Source organism: Epinephelus lanceolatus, chromosome 9 (genome assembly GCF_041903045.1).
Source record: "Epinephelus lanceolatus isolate andai-2023 chromosome 9, ASM4190304v1, whole genome shotgun sequence".
Classification (NCBI taxonomy): domain Eukaryota; kingdom Metazoa; phylum Chordata; class Actinopteri; order Perciformes; family Serranidae; genus Epinephelus; species Epinephelus lanceolatus.
Window position 1 is genome coordinate 12321164 of NC_135742.1, and position 20050 is coordinate 12341213.

Below are 20050 nucleotides of genomic sequence, written 5' to 3' on the forward strand. Positions count from 1 at the left end.
AGCGGATGTTGACGGATTATTTCAAAGTGTCGGCGCTAATGTTACTTTTACTATCGTTTCAATATCAGGTTTACCTAAACAGATATCAGAATAACATAACCAGTCAATAAATTTTAACTAGGTCAACAATTAGCGCCAAGATACACCAATTTATTGCTAGCGTAACGCTAGCAAGGAATTAGCCACGGATGCTGTTTCCATGGTGATTTTACGCTTAACGGCAACTTTCTAGCTAGTTGATGATGTTAGCTTTAGCTGTTTAATAGTTAGTAACACTCAGAGCTTAGTTATTGATATGAACAGAGATGTTATCATCGGGGTTTCAGTCCTCTGATCTTCAGAGTATTACGAGCAATAATGGCGCTCATGTTTTGCAGTTTGAATCTCCACCGAGCCACACAAAACTAACACAGAAAACGACAAGAACAACCAGTGAGTCACAGTTAGCTTAAGTTATTGGAAATCTCAGATAGCTAAGTCATTAAACGAACAGTTTTGTTGTCTTACTGTTTTGGAATTGGTCAGTTAAAGTCCTTTGTTTAACTTTCTTTACAGAGACCCACGACGCCTCTCCTCGGCTGAGATGTAACAGCCTTACACTCGATGAATTGAGGTAGGTAAAACTATAGACTCTTCTGATTTAATGCAACATCAAAATGGCATATGTTTTGTAATAATTAGTTCATTTTCTCATGTGATATTTCAGCTCAACTCCCAACTAATGAGCAATCACTGCTTTAGCTTCATGTTTACTTTGATTTGATCCAAATTTGATCTATAAAACCATGTTAACAAACAGTTATTAGAAGACCAACACAAAATATGTAACATGAAATATAATTAACAAAATGTCCACATCAAAACACCCACTGGAACAACACAAAACAAATGTATGGATTGAATAAAATTTAATTAATAACTGTAAGCCCTGACCTGACCTCTAAAAGTCCCTTGTTCTTGTCCACTTGACATCTATGAATTACACTCTCCATCCCTCCATTGATCATTTTTACAGTGAGGAGCTTGAAAAGCGCACCAAGGAAACCCAAAGGCTTCAGGAAGAGGTGGAAAATGCAACCAAAATGGCCTTGGAGAGGTTTGGCTGCACAAATGGCGTCCACAGCTCACCTGGACAAAGCTGCCACAACCACAGCTTTAATGTTGGTGAGTACAAGAGGCATCACGCAACATTTTGTAGCAGCAGCCAGACATGAAAATAAGAGATAATTTTACTTTTCACAATACCCACATTATGATACACTGACTGAAACCCATTACAAGTGGTAAAGCTGAAGGTTAATCCAAAATATTTGTCACTAGACTTGATATAGAGATAAAGATGGGTGACAAATTAAAGGAAAAACCAACATGAAGTGTCTTAGCATGGAGTCAGGCCACCATGGGCCGCCAGAACAGCTTCAATGCTCCTCGCCAAGTCTGTGGACTTTTTTGGAGGCATGACCACCTGTCGTCGCCAAGATGTTTCCTCATTTATATAAACAACCTTTATTTAATCTTGTAATGTCATTGAGCTCAAGTTCTCTTTTGCGAGACAAACCTGAGTACAGCAGATGGAAAGAACACAAGCCTAGCCAGACATAACAAAGGACATACAGCATCAAGGACAATCACAGAAATTACTGAATAGTTATTAAGATGAAAGTATATTTTATATCTTTTGTTTTTATGGAGATGTTGGCAGAGAGCACTGTGTTATATGTTGATCCGAAATCTTCAATACGTGTTCAACTGGGTTGAGATCTGGTGACAGTTAAGGCCATAGAATTTTATTCATGTCATTCTTGTACTCACCAAACCATTTAGTAAGCTCTGGTGCATGGACGCATCTGTATTTAATATGTTTATCCATTCATTTATTCAAGTTTTTCATTGAGTTTTCCCCTACTTGTATGTAGGGGAAAAACACTGGAAAGCAAAGTATTTTAAAAGTAATTCAACACAAGTCAAAGTCTTGCTCGTGTAACTGTTGCATACTGACATGTTTCACCAACCTTTAACTATGACAACATGCACAGTGTGTATTTTGAACTTCCTTTGCTCTTTTGGCAGATGACTCACCTGGGGATTCCACTTTTCTTTCAACCCACCAGCAGGCCATGACTCAGCCTCTGGTTTGTGATCTGGATAGCGTAGACCAAGGGGTGGCCCATAGGGAAAACAGCTCTCCTGGAAGGGAAGTGTTTGAGAATACAGTAGATGACTGTCTTCAACAGCTGTCTGACTTGCAGCTCAACAAGGTTCATACTTTTATTTTAGTCATGAATATCATTCATTCGTGCTGTCTGAATTACCTATTTGGTAATGCTTTCTGCATGTAATGTATTATTTTACCCTCTCAGTCACAGACCCATGATCAACCTAAGCAAGAGCCGTTCAATTTTGACAAAGCCATCATAAACCTGCAGACTAAGTTGCAGAAAGTGCAGAAGGAGAAGGATGCCCTGTCTGACCTCAGGTGAAGACACTGATCAAATTTTCTGTAAATAACTGTTTCATATCACTTTGACCCACAGATCTTTTCATTTGTAGATTGAAGGATTCAAGGACACACGTTGGTCAGATGGAAAGGATGCTGTTCATGTTGGAGGAGCTCCAAAACATTAAAGGGGCAGAGGGCCAGAAGCTGCAGGAGACGGAGGATGAGACGTTGGCACTTAACAGGAGAGTAGAGACACTGGAACAGAATGTAAAGGACATGTACTCACTGTTATTTCACGAGACACAATGCGGACACAACGCCATCACCAGTCCTAATGTCGCCAGTAGTTCAAGACAGCTACCTAAGTTAACTGAGGATTTTAACAATGACACAGAACAGCTACAGGAGAGACTTTGTTTGGTAAGTACAAGAAGTCAATTACAGATCATGTTGAGTCTACCTTAGACTTACACTTAGTCTCCTGTTATGTCTGATATATTTTTCATCTGTTTTATAGCAGTCAATAAAACATCTGGGGAGTGAAGAAACCAGTGAAGTAAATAAGCAAAAAGAAAGGTAATTCAATGGAGAGCTGCAGTGATTTGTCGATTAATCATTTAGTGAATTGGCAGAAAATGAATCAGAAACTATTCTGATTATAGATTAGTCATTTTAAATTTTTCTCCTTAAAGGGACAGTTCATCCCAAAATCAAAAATATGTACTTTTCCTTTTACTTGTAGTGTTATTAGGCTATTTGGTGTGAGCTGTCGAGTGTTGGAGATATCTGCCATTCTCTTAAATATAATGGAACTAGATGGCACTTGGCTTGTGGTGCTCAAAGTGCAATGTCTCTTTCCAGAAATCATGACCTGGTTACTCAAGATAATCCACAGACCTTATTGTGAGCAGTTTCATGTAGGAACTATTTTCTTCCTACCTAACTACACCTGCCAACCTAATCACAGTGCAAGCATGCAACTACTGCTAGCTCGCCTGTCACTGCTGAGCTAGCTATTGTCACAGAGCTCAGTTGAGAAGGACGCCATTAATGTTTACATCTTGCACTGCCCCAAGCACAAGCCTCTCGTTCATGAGTAGATGCACACTTTCTTCTGCTAGGTGATTCGGTTGGTGGGTGTAGTTCTGTAGAAAGAAAATGGTTCCTACATGAAACCTCTCACAACAAGGTCTGTGGATTATCTTGAGTAACCGGGTCGTGATTTCTGGAAAGAGACATTGCTGTTGAGTTTTTCACATGTCTTTTTTTGGCCCCTTGAGCGCCACAAGCCGAGTGCCATCTAGTCCCATTATGTCAGAGAGAAGGCAGACATCTCTATGGCTAGTATCTATAACACTATGCAACTTCAGATACAGAGGAGAATTATGAAATTATTATGACGATTTGGGGGTGAACTGCCCCTTTAAGTGAAGATGCTTTCTTACTCATATATGATGGAAAGACAAATATTGTTGTGTTTACTTCTATTCATTCATTATTATTTAAGTTAGAAAATGATAACTGGACACAGTGTAGGCTGCCAAAAGGCCACCAGCGCTGCCAGACTTACAGCTGCAGCTGCTTGCCCAATCCATATCAGATGATAGTGTTCTTGTATGACTTCATCTCTTCCAATTGTTGTGTGTGTCTTATCTAAAATGCTCCACTGTCTGTCCTAAGTATAGTGCGTCTGCCACAGCAGTTCACTCATCACATTGTTGTGTCCTAGAATGGAAGACCTGATTGCGAGTCTTGGCCAGGAGGTGGCACTGTTGACTGACAAACTGAGTTCATCAAAACACAACAGCATCAACTTGAGTGTCAAGTTGGAGCTGCTAAAGTGAGTGTCCCCAGATCATTTAGTGCCAGTTTTATCAGAGTGTGTGTGCAGTCTAAGAACACCTTCTTAGATGATCAGACAGTGTTGCATTTCTGAATTAATGTGCATGTGTCAAAATATATTTATATATATATTTATATTTTTTTTTTTATGCCCAGGAAACTTGCAGAAAGACAGACATCACTGCACCAGTGTCAGGTCAGTGAACTTGAGTCAACCCTCAACAGCCATAAAGATAAGGTAAGGAAGAATTCACAACAATATGTGTGGCAATAAAAGCAATGAGATACGGAGACCTTTAACCATACATGTTTATCCACTTCACTAGATGTCAGTCAGTAGATCAGTGAGACCACCTTGGTTTAAAGATTAGATAAACAGTGATAGAACTCCTGTCTTGTCACGAAAATACAAATATGTCCTTCCTGTGCCAGAATGAAAACTAAAATGATATTTTGTTTGGTTTGGGACATTGCAGGTTTGCTTTCTGGAGCAGCAGCTCATTCAGGCTCAGTCCCAGCTGGTGAACGCCCAGCAAGAGAAAGAGCAATCTTTACAACAAACAGAGGAGCTTCAGTCGAAGCTTGGCCAGCTTAAGGTGCTGCAGCAAACCATGAATGTGATACCAGCGTTTTGTCTCTTCTTGTTGCTTTCATACCCAAAGGCCTCATATAGAGGCAAGTTAACATTAAAGAACGCTCTTTAAAGTGAAAACTGAAGTGTCAGGTTGATTGTACATGACAATCATGATACTTCTAGCTGTGTTCTGCCTAATTATGATGAAGCAAAGTAAAGAGCTAGAGGTGTGTAATCTTCTGGTAAAACAGCTTAAGACACTGGTCTGGTCAAAGAGGATTGTCAGGCTCAGATGGAAGCTCTGGTTAAGGAATGGGCTTCTGAGGCTGTGCTGCCTGTCCTACTAATAATCACTATACATTCATTCCTAGGGGGTATCTGTATCATGGGGCATCTGTTTTGACCTTGTACATTTAGCTATTGTAACAGTAGAAGGTGAGGGTTTGGGGGCTGTTCTAGATGTGGCTATGTTAAAGAGTATGTTTGGTATTTTTCATCCTAGACCCTATTGTCCCATGTTTTTGTGGCTAATAGGACCGACAATTTTTGAAATTGCTCCAGCATTGAGCAAAACAGGCTGTGATGTAACCACTTGCGACATGTTCATATTGCCAATTTACGTCCACTAAAAGTTCCTGTTTCACATCCAGCAAGGTGAATTAAGGGTTCAGTAAAGTGTCATTCACAATGATGAATTTACTGATTATTCAGGTGCAGTCTGATGGGTTTGGCAATATTGATTTCAGGGCTGTTTTGGTTTAAAGGTAGGGTCTGGAGGATTTTCCAGTTGCTGTTTGTAAACACATTCAAATTCGGCCCCTCCTATCAGGCTCAACTCTCCCGCGTGTACGGAGCCCGGAGGTACGGAAGAAGGCTTCACAGAAGTGGTTCAGACAAGGCTCGCGCTGGTGCACGCTCGGGCACGCTCGGGCACGGCACCTGCGCTCTCTCATTGGCTGGGGAAATCTCCGCCCAGAAACGGTCTGAGCTCACAAAACCATCAAAATACAGTTAAAGGGCAGGAGCTCTGCAAACAGAGTCACCACCACACATGAGTAGAAGCCCAAAGGTGATGATTAAGCAGGATTTCATTTGTATATGTCTATATTTGGTTTTGTTTGAAAATCCTCCAGATCCTACCTTTAACAAAAAGGTTTATCTTGTAGGGCTGCTTTCCATAACGTTGTTAGACACTTGTAATAACAATCTGAGTCTGTCAGCGGCAAAAACAAACACTTATAGTGGACATGAATTGATGGTGCACAGTTGCTCCAAGTGGTAAAATTGCAGCACATTCTCTCAATACTGGTCCATTTTAAATAAGATGCTGTTCACATTATTCACTAAACACAAATACATGACAAAAGGATCCAGGTTTACCCTTTAAAGCTTTGTTCACCCTTTATACGAGGGCATACAAACATATAATAGCCAGTAAGGCAGTGTGTGGTTACTATATTTAGGCAATAGGTATATGATCATTTAAAAGGCCACAGTGGTTAGTTAGCTAGTGAGTTGGTTTGAACAATTACAGGTTATCAGTTAACAAATATTTCACTTTCCATTGTGATTACTGATGCCCCAAAAATTGGTGCACAAATACTATATTGGTTATAGATTAGGCCTATCATCAGTAGGCAGTTAATATTCCCCAACCCTGATGTGCACCTTGACATTCAGATTGAGCAGTGTCGAACTTCCTTCTCTTCTCACGGGGACCAAAAGGCTGAAAATGTAGTACGTTATTGGCACTGTAGGAAAATAGAGATCAATACAAAAATCCATTGGAATCTGCAAGTAGCTTGAGTTACCTTGTGATCCCTCGGTCCATGTATGTTTTTTAACAGGCATATGCCTTTGTCCTAAAGTCACAGGTAACTAATGATTTATTTTGGTTGCTTTTTTACTAAGTGACTTACTACACTGTTTATAACCAACCATACCTGGTCAGAAGTGTTTATTTAAATGCAGAGCATGCATGGCCAGTCAGCCATCCAAGACTTCCACAAGATGAAATGTTGAGCCAGTTTCTCCAGCATTGTCAAGATCATATTTCTTCACAGTTTCAAAAGATTATTATTTTTGTCCTATTTAAACACAGTCAGCCCACTGTGCGTCTTGCTTTATCCTCTAGAGGTGCGGTGAACAGCAGCAGTTCAAGCTCCAGGAGGAGGTAAAGGTCCTGAGAGGACAGCTGGAGGCGGCCAGGGAAGAGAAAACCATCCTACAGGCCCTGCTGGAGCAGAGGGCCCAGGAGGGGAGGAAATCCCAGGAAGCCCTGGAGGAGAAAAACAAGGAAATGCAGCTCAGGCAGCAGGAAGCCCAGCATGTAATGTTCTATAGGAGATTATTATGGTTTATAATATTAACCATTTAGATTGCCAGCATATATATATCATGATCTGGTATCTATGCACCCAATCTGATGACTCATTAAACTGAAGCCAAACTGATTTTTTCCAGCATCTTGCCAGGTTGGAAGAGGCCCAAAGCCAATGCCAGATGCTGCATGCAGAGGGAGAGACTCTGAGGCTGAAGCTGGATGAGCGAGAGAAGATGATGGATATTCTGAGGTTGCAGATGGAGAGCAGCTTCCAAATGACCGTGCAGCACAGCCGCACTATCGACAACCTTCACCAGGAGAACAGCCTGCTCAGCAACCAGCTTAACCAGCACAAGCTGGAGATTCGGCAGCACAGGGTCAGGAGCAAGGCGGGAAACTATCAATTTTAATCAAAATGTTTCATTATATGACTTAAGTAAACCTTTACCCCACCACCAACCTCCTGCTCTTTGTCTCTCTTCTTCCTCCTGATGATTAGGCTGAGTTAGACCAACACAAGTCAGACCTGGCTGCTGCAGAGCACAAGAGGCGGCAGCTACAGGCCTCTGTGGCTGAACAATGTCAGCGTGTCCAGGAGGAAACTCTGGAGAAACAGCAGCTCACCATCCAGCTGGATGTCCTGCGCATGCAGTTACTCAACCTCACCAGTGAGTTGAGCTTTACTGAATATGTATCACCACACATAGCTTTTTGGTTGTGAAGATGCCACACGAACATCTCAGATTTATCAATAAAAATTACTGCTAAAGACAGTGCAAGGCAACTCCATGATGTTCTGCACGAAAGTTGGGGTAAACAGTTTTGCACTGTGTGCATCATTGTGGTGGAGCATAAACAGAAGTCAGTGATTTACAAATACTTTGCTAAACACACAGAATGGCTGAAACGCGTGGTCAACAGATAAATAAAATCACCATGACAGAGGCTGTTACATCCACATCCATTGCAAGTACTGAGTATAAATCACAAAGTGATAGAAACACATTAGAAATAGTGAGTTAAGGTGTACGTGTGCACGCTTGTGATTAAAAAAATAAGGAATAAAATGTTTAAACATGATGTGGGAGCTTTATTCAACCTTTTTGGTGAGGTTTAGTAGAACGCTCAGAACAGTGTGGTTTTATTTTCACATTTCACAACAAAAACATGGCAACATGCATTGCAACTTTTAGACCGCAGCAATACAAAAAAAACAACGCAAGTGCAACAAAATCTTCATTTAACAGTTCATATTTATTAAAACATTGTATGTCTGATTCATTTCGTGAATTAATAAATTATAGTCTGTAATCCACATAAATTATGAGGCTTTTGTCTGTTATAAGTCACTTCTTTCCTCCTACTCCATGCTTTGGAAATATTTGAGACACTATTGTCCAAAATGTATTTAATTACAGCTCCACCGCCTTCACTTTTCTAACTCTGTTCTTTTAAACTGTGATTCATTTATAATTAGTAGTTTGCCACTTTTTAAAATCACAATATTCTTAGGTAGTCCTGGATAATACCATGCTGTTTATTAATTACCACACAATATAATAGTCCATGTAGACTTTTGTATGTTACCTCTGAGCAGCACACTAGTGTGACCAGACCTTTTCATTCACCAGGAATTACACAGTGCTGTTTCTAGAAAGAGTTCAGAGCTCTCAGAGTTTTTTGCCAAATCAAATGATCCTCTTGTCCTGCTGTTTTAACAAAACAAAGAACCATGTTTGGTATGTTTTCATTGTCAACCAAGCCCTTCTATCGCTGTGTGTGTTTAAGTGCATTTCTCTCTGTGGATGTGATGCGTGTGTTTGTGCGGACACAATTTCAGAGGAGCACAAAGAGCTGCAACGGCTCCACAGCTGTAGGAACGAGGAGCACGAGGGTGCGGTGCTAAAGCTTCAGAGTCAGCTAAGGAGCGCCCATGACGAGCTGGACCATGTCAAGAGCACCCTGAGGACCCTGGAAGGAGCTGACGGACACGGTTGGATCCATTATGTGATTTTAATTGAGACTTAATTAAAAGATCTCATGTTCAAAGAAACATCCTCTGATTTACATCCAATTTGTGATCAAGTAGACAGATAAAAGTGATTTACTTTGGATTGGAATATTAGAATAGTTCAATTAAAGTGCAAAAATTAATATGTCCTCCTCCACTGTATTCCATTCTGAGAGATACAATCTGACATGTCTAACCATGAACATGTGTTCTTGACATGTACAAAGCCTGTCCAAGATTAAAGCTCTGTGATTTACAATGTGCTGTTGATATGATGTTCTTTCTTGCTTGATCGCCTCTTTGCCCTTTTCTGACTCTTTGTTGCTTTGTCTGATCCGTTTGTGTCCGCCTCAGGCCTCCAGGTAGCCATGGACATGCAGAAGGAGATCACCGCCAGGAGACAGCAGGTTGACTCCCTGCAGGGCAAAATCCAACATTTAGAGGAGGTTAAGGACAAGCTGTACCAGGTGGGAAAAAAAAAAACCCTAACTTAATTCACAAGCCTTTTTTTTATTGGTTTTTAGAAGAGGTATCAACATGCCACAAATTGTATTCTTAGCAGATATTTATCCTTTTTCCTTCATTCAAGTTCCTCCAGTCTAATCAGGTACATCAGGTCATTAAAACCGTTTCAAGAATACCATGAATTTTAGTCCAAAAGGGAGTGACCGAAGGGCACCCCCATAAGATATGGAAGTGATTTGCTGCTTTGTTCCCACACAGTCGCCAACAATCCATTTGGTTTGAGAAAGACTTTTTTTCTGGGCAAGATCACAAAAGTAACGCATAACATCCTTCCAACCAAATTCTCTCCGTTTTCCATTGTTGTCTGAGTATCTCTTCCCATTCCCCTTGTGTGATAGTCAGGTTTCCCTCAGTTTCCCACCTTGTTTTAACTCTAAATGTATTTTCCTTGTTTAGTTGTGGAAGGCTTGAATACAATTTTGACATGACCTTTTCATAAGGTTCATTCTCATATGCTCTAATAAATATTTGGAGTAGTTCATTTTCTGTGGCCAAATTTTTCTTTATTTTTTTATTAATATAATCACTAATCTGTAAGTGTCTAAAAAGGTCCTGATTTTGTAAATTAAATTTGTCCTTAAGCTCCCGAAAACCCCTTATGATACCTTAATTCATAAGAGTACAGTGGGCTGTTAGCCCACTGTTGATCCAATCTGTAAATCTTTTGTCATGTTTACTAGGTATGAATTCTGGATCCTATGCAAACCATCTTAAAATATCTGCTACCTTCTGCCTGCTGGCTTATTTTTGTTACTGTTTTTTGTTTTATTTTTATTCTTGAATGCTTTAACAGCAGACTTGGCATCTCAGCTGTTGACAAGTTAGCTATTTAGCTCATGGACATCCAAATGTCTTCAATCTCATACAAAAAAGAAAAACTAACTTCTAGATATGCATTTAGCTCCGACTCAGGTCAAAACAGTGAGCAATGACCTCTCAACAGTGACTTCACAAAAAATGCTGAATTCAAATGCATTTTCACATGTCAGCACCGTTTGTTCCGTTCTTCCTTTGACTCTCCATCCAACCCAGGAGAAGCGCTACCAGGGCCTGGAGAACCAGCGTCAGCTCCAGCAGCTTACTTTCGTCAGGGAGGAGAAGAGACAACTTGGCGATGAGCTGGAGGCCCTTCGCTCCAAAGATAAACAGCTGCGGGAGCGGATCAGCCAGCTGGAGGCAATCCTTCACAAGGTGAAGCACATTTACACTGTATTCTAGTCATTATATCACAACCTAATGATATCTGCTGTTAAGAGAAGCCTGATAAGTGGATGATGGACCGAAATATATATTAAGTTTGAAGTCGAAATAGTGCGCACCAAATTTTATTAAAAAATCCTTGATGTTTTTCCACAATGAAGTGTTGGTGGCCTCGAGGTTAAATGGATAGTTCAGACTTTTTGAAGTTGGGTTGCATGAGGTTGTTATCCACTGAGGTTGTGTTATCCACACTCAGTGTATTACATAGAGTTGACATTGGTCTGCACGCTCTCAGGTTAGAGAAGCTTGCAGGAGTATTGCCACAGAAGCAAAGAAATGTACTGCTGTGGACGGGGCCGTTGTCCTGACAAATAGAGCTACCACTCAGAATGACCTACCAACACGATGCAGGCATGAGGAGTGTGTTTTAGAGGCGAAAAAATATTTCAGAGGACATGTCCATATTTTTGACCACATTTATAAAGGTAGTTGTCAGAACAGCAGCAGAAAAATGTGTTTTAACCCCCTAAAAAAATCAATATCAGTTTAAGTGTACGCTATATTTCGAATGTTTTAACCTCTTTCTTCCTGCCAGACCACCCTTTCTGACAGGGAGCTCAACAGAAAGTTAAACCTATCCATGATCTCTAAAAAGCCAGACTCCATTGACAAAACAGCAATTTTAGCTCACTGAACTCGGGACAATGCCTTGATTTGTTTGTTTGTATTATCATGCGACTTTGGTGTTTTTAAGAGTTAATTCAGATTCACAAAAGTCACACATTAACACAAACGAACTAATTCATCGAGGCATCTCCTGTGTCCAGCAAGGAACAGTTAACAGTTTCTGTCAATGGAGTTTAGAGGCTTTAAAGAGAGCAATATTAGGGCTTCAGTTCCTTGTCAGAAAGGGCTGTCTGACAGCAAGGTAAAGCAGGGATGTACCAACCACCATCACCATCTAGTACAGATAATACACTGATTATGGTCATAAGAACCTCATACAACTCCACTTTTGGAATTGTAACATCCACAGTTCATGTCTGGTCAGCGAGTTTGTTGCATTTCATACCCAATCTCCCTCCCCCCTCATTTATTATCTACTATCAAATAAAAGCATACAATGTCCCAATATAGATACTGATAGAAAAAGCCTGTTAGAAAAGGTATTTAAAATAGTTTGATGATCAGCAACAGTTTTAAAACAGAAACAATATCTGAATAACTTTTTCTCATTCCAAGAATTACTCTCATTTAATTTTGTTTTCTGTTTTCTCTGAACAGTTATTATCTCCCTCTGAAACAAAACAAAAATGTTAGTATATATATTCAGATAAAAAAGACCCTTATATGTCCTGCTTTGCCTCTGTTTGTGTTATCATTTCACATTCTCTGTATCTTCCCAAAGATGTCAGAGAGCTTTGCAGATTGTCAAGATTTCATCCAGCTGCAGGAGCAGGATTTTTTCCGTCTGAAACTCCAACACGCCCTGGACTTGAAGGTAGAGTTTATTACAGACAAAGAGTCTTTTTGGAAGCAGAAAGAGTGTTTTTCCACTCTATATACAGTATGCATACCTGAAAATGTAACTATATTTAATGTAGATGCTTTATGCTATCTGCTGTTTTCTCTTCATCATGCATGTTTTGATAGTTATGTCTTAATCTAGTCAGATTTACTCACATATTTAAAGGGAGCTGAGCAACAAATCTCACTGTGAACCAATTTTATCTTTTGTATAGGAGCTCCAAGGTCAAAATTTGCGCACAGCTCTGAATTTACCTCCACCTGACCTGGACTCCCCATTCCCATCTGCGCTCACTGCTCCACCCTCTTCCCAGCACGCCTCCAACACCCAGATCACGGTACAGCCAGGAACTCCTTATATCTTGCTTGTCTCCTACGGTTCCAGCCAGTCAAGTGCATGTGTGAATCATTGTTTATTTGGCTGCACAGACACAAGCTCAGCACATCTGCTAGGCCTTTAAATCAAAAACATACACGGCATTACATTCCTGTGGCAAGGAGAGAAACCTGACCGCAAATCATTTCAGTGAAACACTGTTCGGCTCTGAGATAAGAATAAAAGATCTTGTTGCTAATTGATGAATTACAGAAATGTGTAATACTGTCTTGTGTTCTCATGTTTCTCTGTTAAAATACAAGCCAATCAGACCAGCTATTTATAATATTGACATCACAGCAGTGAATTGACAGTGTCTCTCTCCCTCCTCCAGCAGGAGAGCCCCGCCCAGGAGCTCAGGTCTCTCGTCAAGGAGCTGCGAGGAGTCATTTCGGAGAACCACAGACCACACACAGATAACAGGAGGAGGTCAGCGCCGGAGAGAGTGCACAGAACCACATTGTACGTCTGGCTCTGTTCCCACACATTTCAAGGATTAGCTTCGCTCTTAGGCTAGTTTAGGCCACAGATGAAAATCATGTGATGCTATTAAGTCATTTGGAGTGGAGGAGGAGGGGGAGGGGGACCATACATGACTTGTTTCAGTGACCACACCATGTTTCACTGCTTTTACTGTAATATATCATAAAAAAAGATGAGCTGTTGACCTTTTAAAGTCAAGAAACTTGTTTGTGTCTGAAGTTATGAAATGTAATATGTGTAATGTCTCACTGTACGTTTAAATATTCCCATACACCTACAGCAGGACTGACAAGGCAGAAGAAGTTAAAGCTCCCTCCAGATTTAGAAGAAAAACCTGTGGCAGGTAGGGAGCAAACTTAACCCATCTTTTTTTTTATTTCAAAAAATTTGAATGTTTTGAGCATGGAGGCTCTCACACCATCTACCCACGTGACCTTTCACCCCTCATGCAACATGCATGACACCGCAAAGTGCTGCAGGCTACTTAATGTGATGTAATCTATGTCTGTTGTGCATACACTGTGTACAGCGAGCCGCACTTCCTGAAGGCAGCTGAGCTCAACGGGAAAACGATCCACAATAAATCCTTCAGTGAGAGTGAGTTTCTTTACTACTTCGTCATTTTCAGGCAATCCAGCAAAATAATTTCAGTTTCTTGTTACTCCTTTTTATAAATGTGAGTGTTTAAAACATAATTTGTCTGTCAACTGAAAGAAATCTGTCACTAGGGCACCCACTAGCTCACCTGGTAGAGTAGGCGCCGCATGTACAAAGGGCATGTCCCTGCCGCAACGACTGTAGTTTTGATTCCAACCCACGGCCCTTTGCTGCATGCCATCCCATGTATGTTGGGCACCTGCTCTGCCGGGTGAGCTACTGGGCACCCCACTCAAGGAATTTCTTAAGCAAATCTGGCAACTAGTCTCATCAGGATTTCCTGCTTTTCTCAGTTTTATATCATTTTTATGAGATTTTGATTGTTTGGTGTGCAAAACATGCAATCTGAAGACGTCACCTTGGTATTTTTACTATTTTCTGACATTTAAAGACCAAATAATAAATCAAGAAATAAAATATATAGTTGCAGCCTTGTATAGGACAGACAAACTAAATACAACAAATGATGGATGATGATGATCTTTGCCAACATCCATATTCAGTTCTCTAACATATATAATGACCTTTCTAGGCTGTGTTATTTCAAGTCCAGCAGCGAGGTACACATCCTCCCCGCACATACTCTCGCTGGGCCGCAGATCACCTGTCCACTCTCTCCTGACCTCTGACCCAAACAGCTGACAGTGAGACACAGCAGACCTGAGGCTGACCCCTCTTATCAGTAAGCTGTTAATATTGTGCATCATATTTACCATAGAGATAGAATGAGTAGAAAGGACATTGAACTGTTCGCCATGGTCATTTGACTAGCACAAAAGAAAATTGCAATGTTGTTTGTTTTTATGGTAACAAATACCCTGATGAGTTAATTTTCTTATAAGATGACACTTATATAAATTCAGCAACCCTCAATTCGTCTCTAGTAGCAAGGAAACAGAGACAGTCGTTACTGCAAAACCTCACCTCAGTGACTTCACAACTTCCTGCAAGTCAGTTTGTTTATATGGAAGGTAGCCTGCTACGGTTGTTACACATAAAAATTGTTGCCTTAACCATCCGGCTGTGTTCATTTGAATGTAAATGTCCTTTCTACTCTTAGTGTATTTCTGTGATATTTTATTTTCATAGACTGAGTCATTTGTGGGTTTTTCTTCAAGATACTGTTTATCACTTTATCATACTACATATTAACTCAAAGGGAGAGTTGAATAACATTTACAAAGTGAAATGCTTTAATAAAGTTGTACAATAGCAAATAAGACAGAGAGACATTCCCTCACATTCCCTCACATCAACGGCAGCATAGCAAGAAATGTCATAGCACATGAGTGTGAGGCGTCAGGATGGAATGAGGCAACAAAATCTATTTCAGCAATAGTAAAGTTCCCCGTTACATGTCCTTCAGCAGCTCACTAAACTGATGTCATTAAAATCGTGTAAATGTTATTGACTAATCATACTCTCTGTAATCCCACCCCTTATAACAATTACTTCACTTTTTTGTCTTTCAGAAAGCTCCTTTTCTATTTCGAAGACTCCCTAGATGAAGTGTTAAAAGATGATTTCCAATCAGATGTAGTTTTGTAATTTATTGTTTAAATAAAGTTTTTAAAGAAACATGAGCAGTTGAGTGGTTATTTCATAGCGTAGGTTTATCATGTATTTGTCTATATGGCTGCCCACAGTATAACAAGCTTGTAGAAATAGGGAGGAATAGTTAACGATAATGCAGCATCTATTTTGGCTGTTCAGGTAAATATTAGGCATCCATTAAACATAAAACCTCTGCTTACACACAGTGCGTAATCATCCATGTTTCCTCGTATACTGAAACAAACCCACACAAACTGCAGTGAGAAAAAGAGGACGTGTTTCAGACAGACTTGTCCTTTTGTTCCTCTTCTTACAGTACATTTTCTGTATACAAATGCTGTGAAAACATCACACACAGGTCTCTGAACCCCCCCCCCCCCGAATGTATAGTCTTGCCTTTTAGCCTTGACAGTCACAGTCTATTGTGGGTTACATAACTCCTCACAGCTAAGGTTTCATACATCTGTTTCAGCTCCTCATTCTGTCAACAAACCAACTGTCTCACATAGTCATCCTCCTTTTATCTCTTCTTTGGATCCAGCAAAAGCTCCTCAGACATGTTGTGTGTGTCTTACCCATGCGTCTTCTTGGATTTTTCTAATCAGCGGCTATTTGTGAACCTTTCTCTTCTTGCACCTTATTGGTTTCAGAGGGTTTTGAAACGTAATCGGTCCTGCCTGTTTGTGGCTGTGACAGGATTTCATTCTTGCCCTGAGAAACTGTTGGTGATGAAGAGTCTTGAAGGCCACCGTCAAAACTTCCCACTAATGCAGCATCAGTGACATTTGTGTCTTCATCCTGCAAGAGTCAAAACATAAGTCCCTTGTATCATCGTTTTAACATCATATTGGTTTTCATGTCTGACAAACAGTGACATTTATTTTGTTTTTTCAGTTTCTTTTAGTGTAGTAGACTTACTGGGGAGGCAAACCATCTGCTGAAAAGTTTGGCAGCTGATTTCATGTCTTCGTGGGTGCTCAGTTTATTCACTTTGACCGTCCTGCCTTTCTTGGTACCATTTTTATTCATGTGTAGAACATAAGGGTTTCTGGGACTTGGATTTTGGACATCAGAGCTGCTGTAAGTGATTGAAAAGTAGACAGAATCTTCATATTTACTTGTTGGATGGACCAAATGGATAAAAAAAATTACAATTTTATTAATGCTACCAATCCGATTGCCAGTACACTTGCATTTTATTGGCAGAAGTTCCCTGTTTGGCTCTGTCCAGGTCTTCCTTTCTTGGCTCTGTACAGTTTTCCTCATCTTCATAATCCTCCGCATGGTCTCCTGTGGGCGTAGGAAGTGCAGAGGCACTGTTTACACTCATGTCTGGGTCCAAAACGGATACCACCTTGTCAAATAACTGTAGAGAAATGACGACAACACTCAACTCAAACTCTTAATTTGTCATTGTTCTGGCACATAGACTGCTGTCATTTCCACTTACCTCTGGGGTCATGTGATCCTGATAGTGCGGGAACATAGCCAGAGGATGCTCTTTGAGTTTCTCCTCCACAGCAGCCACATATTCTCTGCGAATCTGCTTCTGGATCATCTGCTTTGAAAAGCAGACTTGTTCTTTTGAGATGCACTTTCTAGGCTTTTGCCAGGAGTTGTGGTTCGGAGAGTCATGGAAAATAACCGGTGAGACACCTTTCCGGTCCCCGGATAAGATGGATGAACAGTCATTGAAGTCGTCAAGGCTCACATTTGCAAAACGCAAACAACTGCCAACCATGGAAATTTTGTTTGCTTGGCCTTTGAGATACTTGGTCTGCAACCTCTCTTTGTACCTAAGAATTAACACAAAAAAGAAAAGCAGTTCCAGATACTTGAATATGAGCTGAAACAATATGGAGACAAGTTAGGGATAATAATAATAGTCAAGGACACTTAATAAGCAAACTGCAGTATCAGCTGTGTATCCTCTCAAAGCCTCGCCCCAGGGATACTATCAGACACAAAACGGCAGACAGTATAATAGTGTATAGTTGCTCCTGTTTCTGTTAGAGTACTGTGCACCATAATCCACAACATAAAATATGAACAATTATTAAAATTTGACCTAAGACTCAGTTAAAGGATGGCATATATCTGACTGCAAAAGGCTATGTTTTCCTTATCTCAGTGGATTTTAAAATGTAGGAGAACTGTTTTTTATTTTACATGCTAGTTCAGCAGACTTTCACCGTCCTGGATCTTTTTTCCATATTTAAGCAGGAAGTGCATCTCTATTTCAACCACATGCACGTTGCTCTCTGAGTCGTCTTTTTATATCCTCCTTTATGTTTTGCCAGTTGGACACTTGGCTTGTACTTGACTGAAGATCAGTCACTGTGTTGTATCTCTGATGTAAAAGGAGAAGATAAGACCATTTGTATTCTCTACCAAGGGCCTGACAGTAATTCAGCCTGCTCTGATGTGTCGTTTCTTTGTGTTGTTTATCATAATTGGGTTTATTCTGTTGGGATGGATAGAACCATATATAAAAACTGGTTACACGTTCAGACATGTCGTTCTGTGCTTATACAAAGAAGCCTCCTGTAGCTCTCAGTGATGTTATATTTTGCAGCATCACATTTTTTTGCATTAATGTATTGACTCAACCCAACTAAATGCTAAAAAGGCATACGTAAGAGGCAGGGGGCTGAAACGCTAATGAATAAAAGTAGGTTTTGAGTCTGGACTTCAATGAGTCAATGGTGCGGGCAGATCTGATTGGGTGGGGTATCTGTATTTGTCAAGCAAAAACAGACAATGCTATATGGTTATTTTATCCACAGAATTTATTTTTTTAAGCAAATGACTTATAAAACAACAGTCAAAAACAGGAAGACAGCCTATTACAGCAACAAAAATATTTCACAGATGCACCCATATGAACTTCAATGTCATGAACCCCTAATAAATAGAATGACATTCTTCCAGACTTGAGCAGGAGATAACGGTAGCTTGATATAAAGTTATACTCCTACTTCAGTCATCTCAATTGCTGATAATGTTTCTGGCTTGACAGCACATGATTCTGTCCCAAATTTCCTATCAGCATTACACATATCTCTTGTCCTGTGATATGTTTGAGGAGTTCAGAATAATGACTGTATTCTTGTTATTCTCGTCTCTTTGACTCTGCTTCTCTGCTTAACACCAGGCTAATGATGGGTTTTATTGTATATCAGAGTATTCAGTACTCATCTCAAAGGTATTTAAACCTTAAAGTACATTAATCCCACTGGTCGTTGACATGAACACACAGATACTGCAGGTCTAAATGAAGCAGCTCAGTGACCATTTTAAATAGCAGTCTGTACATACCAGCAGTGATATGCTGTAACATATTTGTCTTATCTATTTCTGCCTCTCCCTTCTGCTGCTCCTGTGAATTCTGAGTATTTCTCACCTCCCCTCATCTCCATTTATTTCTCTGTCCTCAGACAGGTTCAGTTCAGGTGAGCAAAATGAAGCTATGAAGGGTTGGAAGTGATAAAACATCATATTTACATATATTAATACTGTAAATCCTCAAGTGGAAGACACAGAGACTCTCGAGTGTCTGAATTACAGCTTGTATGCCAGGCAGTGTCTGCATCAGTAGCAGAGAGTAAAAAGCACAATCACTCAAGTGCTGCACTAAAGTAAAATTGAGAGGCACTTGTTTGCATTTTATGTTACTGTATACTTATGTTCCAGAGGGAAACTGAACTTTTCACTCCACTACATTAAATTCACAGCTGTAGTTGGTGACTTTGCAATTAAGCATTTACATAGAAAACATATAATTAGTTTATATAATGTGATGTACTGTTCTGGATGAAACTACCCTTAATTACACAAAGTAGTTAAATTAGCTAAAATGAGGCATTGCCAATAATAAATCAGTGGTGGAAAATGCATTCATAGAAGTAAAAATACTGTCACAGGTAAAAGTCTTTATTCAAGATTGTACTGACTACTGGTGAACATTAGTGGTGGAGGAAGAACACCAATCTTTTGTGTACGAAAAAGTAGCAATACCATAGTATAAAAATAAGTAAAAGTCCTGTATTTAAAATCTTACCTAAGTAATGGTGTAATATTTGTCTTCAAACAATATTGGAGTAGTGGAACATAGAATAGAAATAGAAGTACCTCATATCAGTTTATAATAATGTGATGCAGTTATGTATTAAACTACTGATAGGTACACAAAGTAGTTAAGTAACAGTAACAAATACTACAATGTAAAAATACTTTGATATTTAAAAAAAAAATACGTAGCCTAAAGTCAAAAGTATTAGCATTAAAAAATAAAATACAGGCCTACTTAAAATACCAAAAGTAATTAAAGCTGCAAGCAGTGTCGCTCTCTTGCTCGTTTGGGTCTCCAGCTGGATTAGTCAGTGTGAATAAGGCTATGAGTTGAAATGTGATAAATCAAGCAATTCCAAGGGTCCGCAATGTCATTTTTCGCAATAGAGGGATTTTATTGTGAAATGATGGAAAGCTTTTAGTGCTGGGAGCTGAACCTGTGATAATACACCTGATTAATTGGTGGT

At 39.9% G+C, this 20050-nt stretch overlaps 2 protein-coding genes across 9 annotated transcripts in view; one reads left to right on the plus strand and one right to left on the minus strand.

Annotated features, from left to right (window-relative positions):
* On the plus strand, positions 1–15536 carry LOC117252239 (uncharacterized). 7 transcript variants are annotated; one of them, XM_033618984.2, is made up of 24 exons: positions 1–202; positions 378–432; positions 556–613; positions 1016–1164; positions 2071–2258; positions 2361–2476; positions 2551–2860; positions 2958–3016; positions 4170–4280; positions 4439–4520; positions 4759–4878; positions 6991–7185; positions 7320–7556; positions 7679–7847; positions 9020–9172; positions 9545–9657; positions 10748–10906; positions 12324–12416; positions 12658–12780; positions 13153–13280; positions 13582–13644; positions 13831–13898; positions 14491–14640; positions 15431–15536. In XM_033618984.2, the coding sequence occupies exons 1-23, from the start codon at positions 200–202 to the stop codon at positions 14598–14600; spliced, it is 2862 nt and encodes a 953-aa protein (XP_033474875.1). In that variant the 5' UTR covers positions 1–199; the 3' UTR covers positions 14601–14640; positions 15431–15536. The 7 variants fall into 7 exon arrangements, with proteins under 7 accessions (XP_033474875.1, XP_033474871.1, XP_033474874.1 ...); XM_033618980.2 differs by having other exon boundaries at positions 1–432; XM_033618983.2 differs by having other exon boundaries at positions 1–432; positions 13585–13644.
* The window catches only part of fam47e (family with sequence similarity 47 member E), a 19917-nt gene continuing 15045 nt past the window's right edge, over positions 15179–20050 (minus strand). For both annotated transcript variants that reach the window (XM_078170580.1, XM_078170579.1), the window contains exons 2-5: positions 16963–17308; positions 16706–16878; positions 16431–16590; positions 15179–16310 (exon numbers count right to left, since the gene is read on the minus strand). In XM_078170580.1, the coding sequence (XP_078026706.1) occupies positions 16110–16310; positions 16431–16590; positions 16706–16878; positions 16963–17253 (825 nt within the window). In that variant the 5' untranslated portion in view covers positions 17254–17308 and the 3' untranslated portion in view covers positions 15179–16109. The remainder of the gene's footprint in view (positions 16311–16430; positions 16591–16705; positions 16879–16962; positions 17309–20050) is intronic.

Coding starts and splice junctions, on each gene's coding strand:
- LOC117252239 (XM_033618980.2), top strand. CDS start 306: ATGTTATCATCGGGGTTTCAGTCCTCTGATCTTCAGAGTATTACGAGC. Junction 7,186..7,319: donor GGCAGCAGGAAGCCCAGCAT/GTAATGTTCTAT, acceptor GATTTTTTCCAG/CATCTTGCCAGGTTGGAAGA. Junction 7,557..7,678: donor TGGAGATTCGGCAGCACAGG/GTCAGGAGCAAG, acceptor CCTGATGATTAG/GCTGAGTTAGACCAACACAA.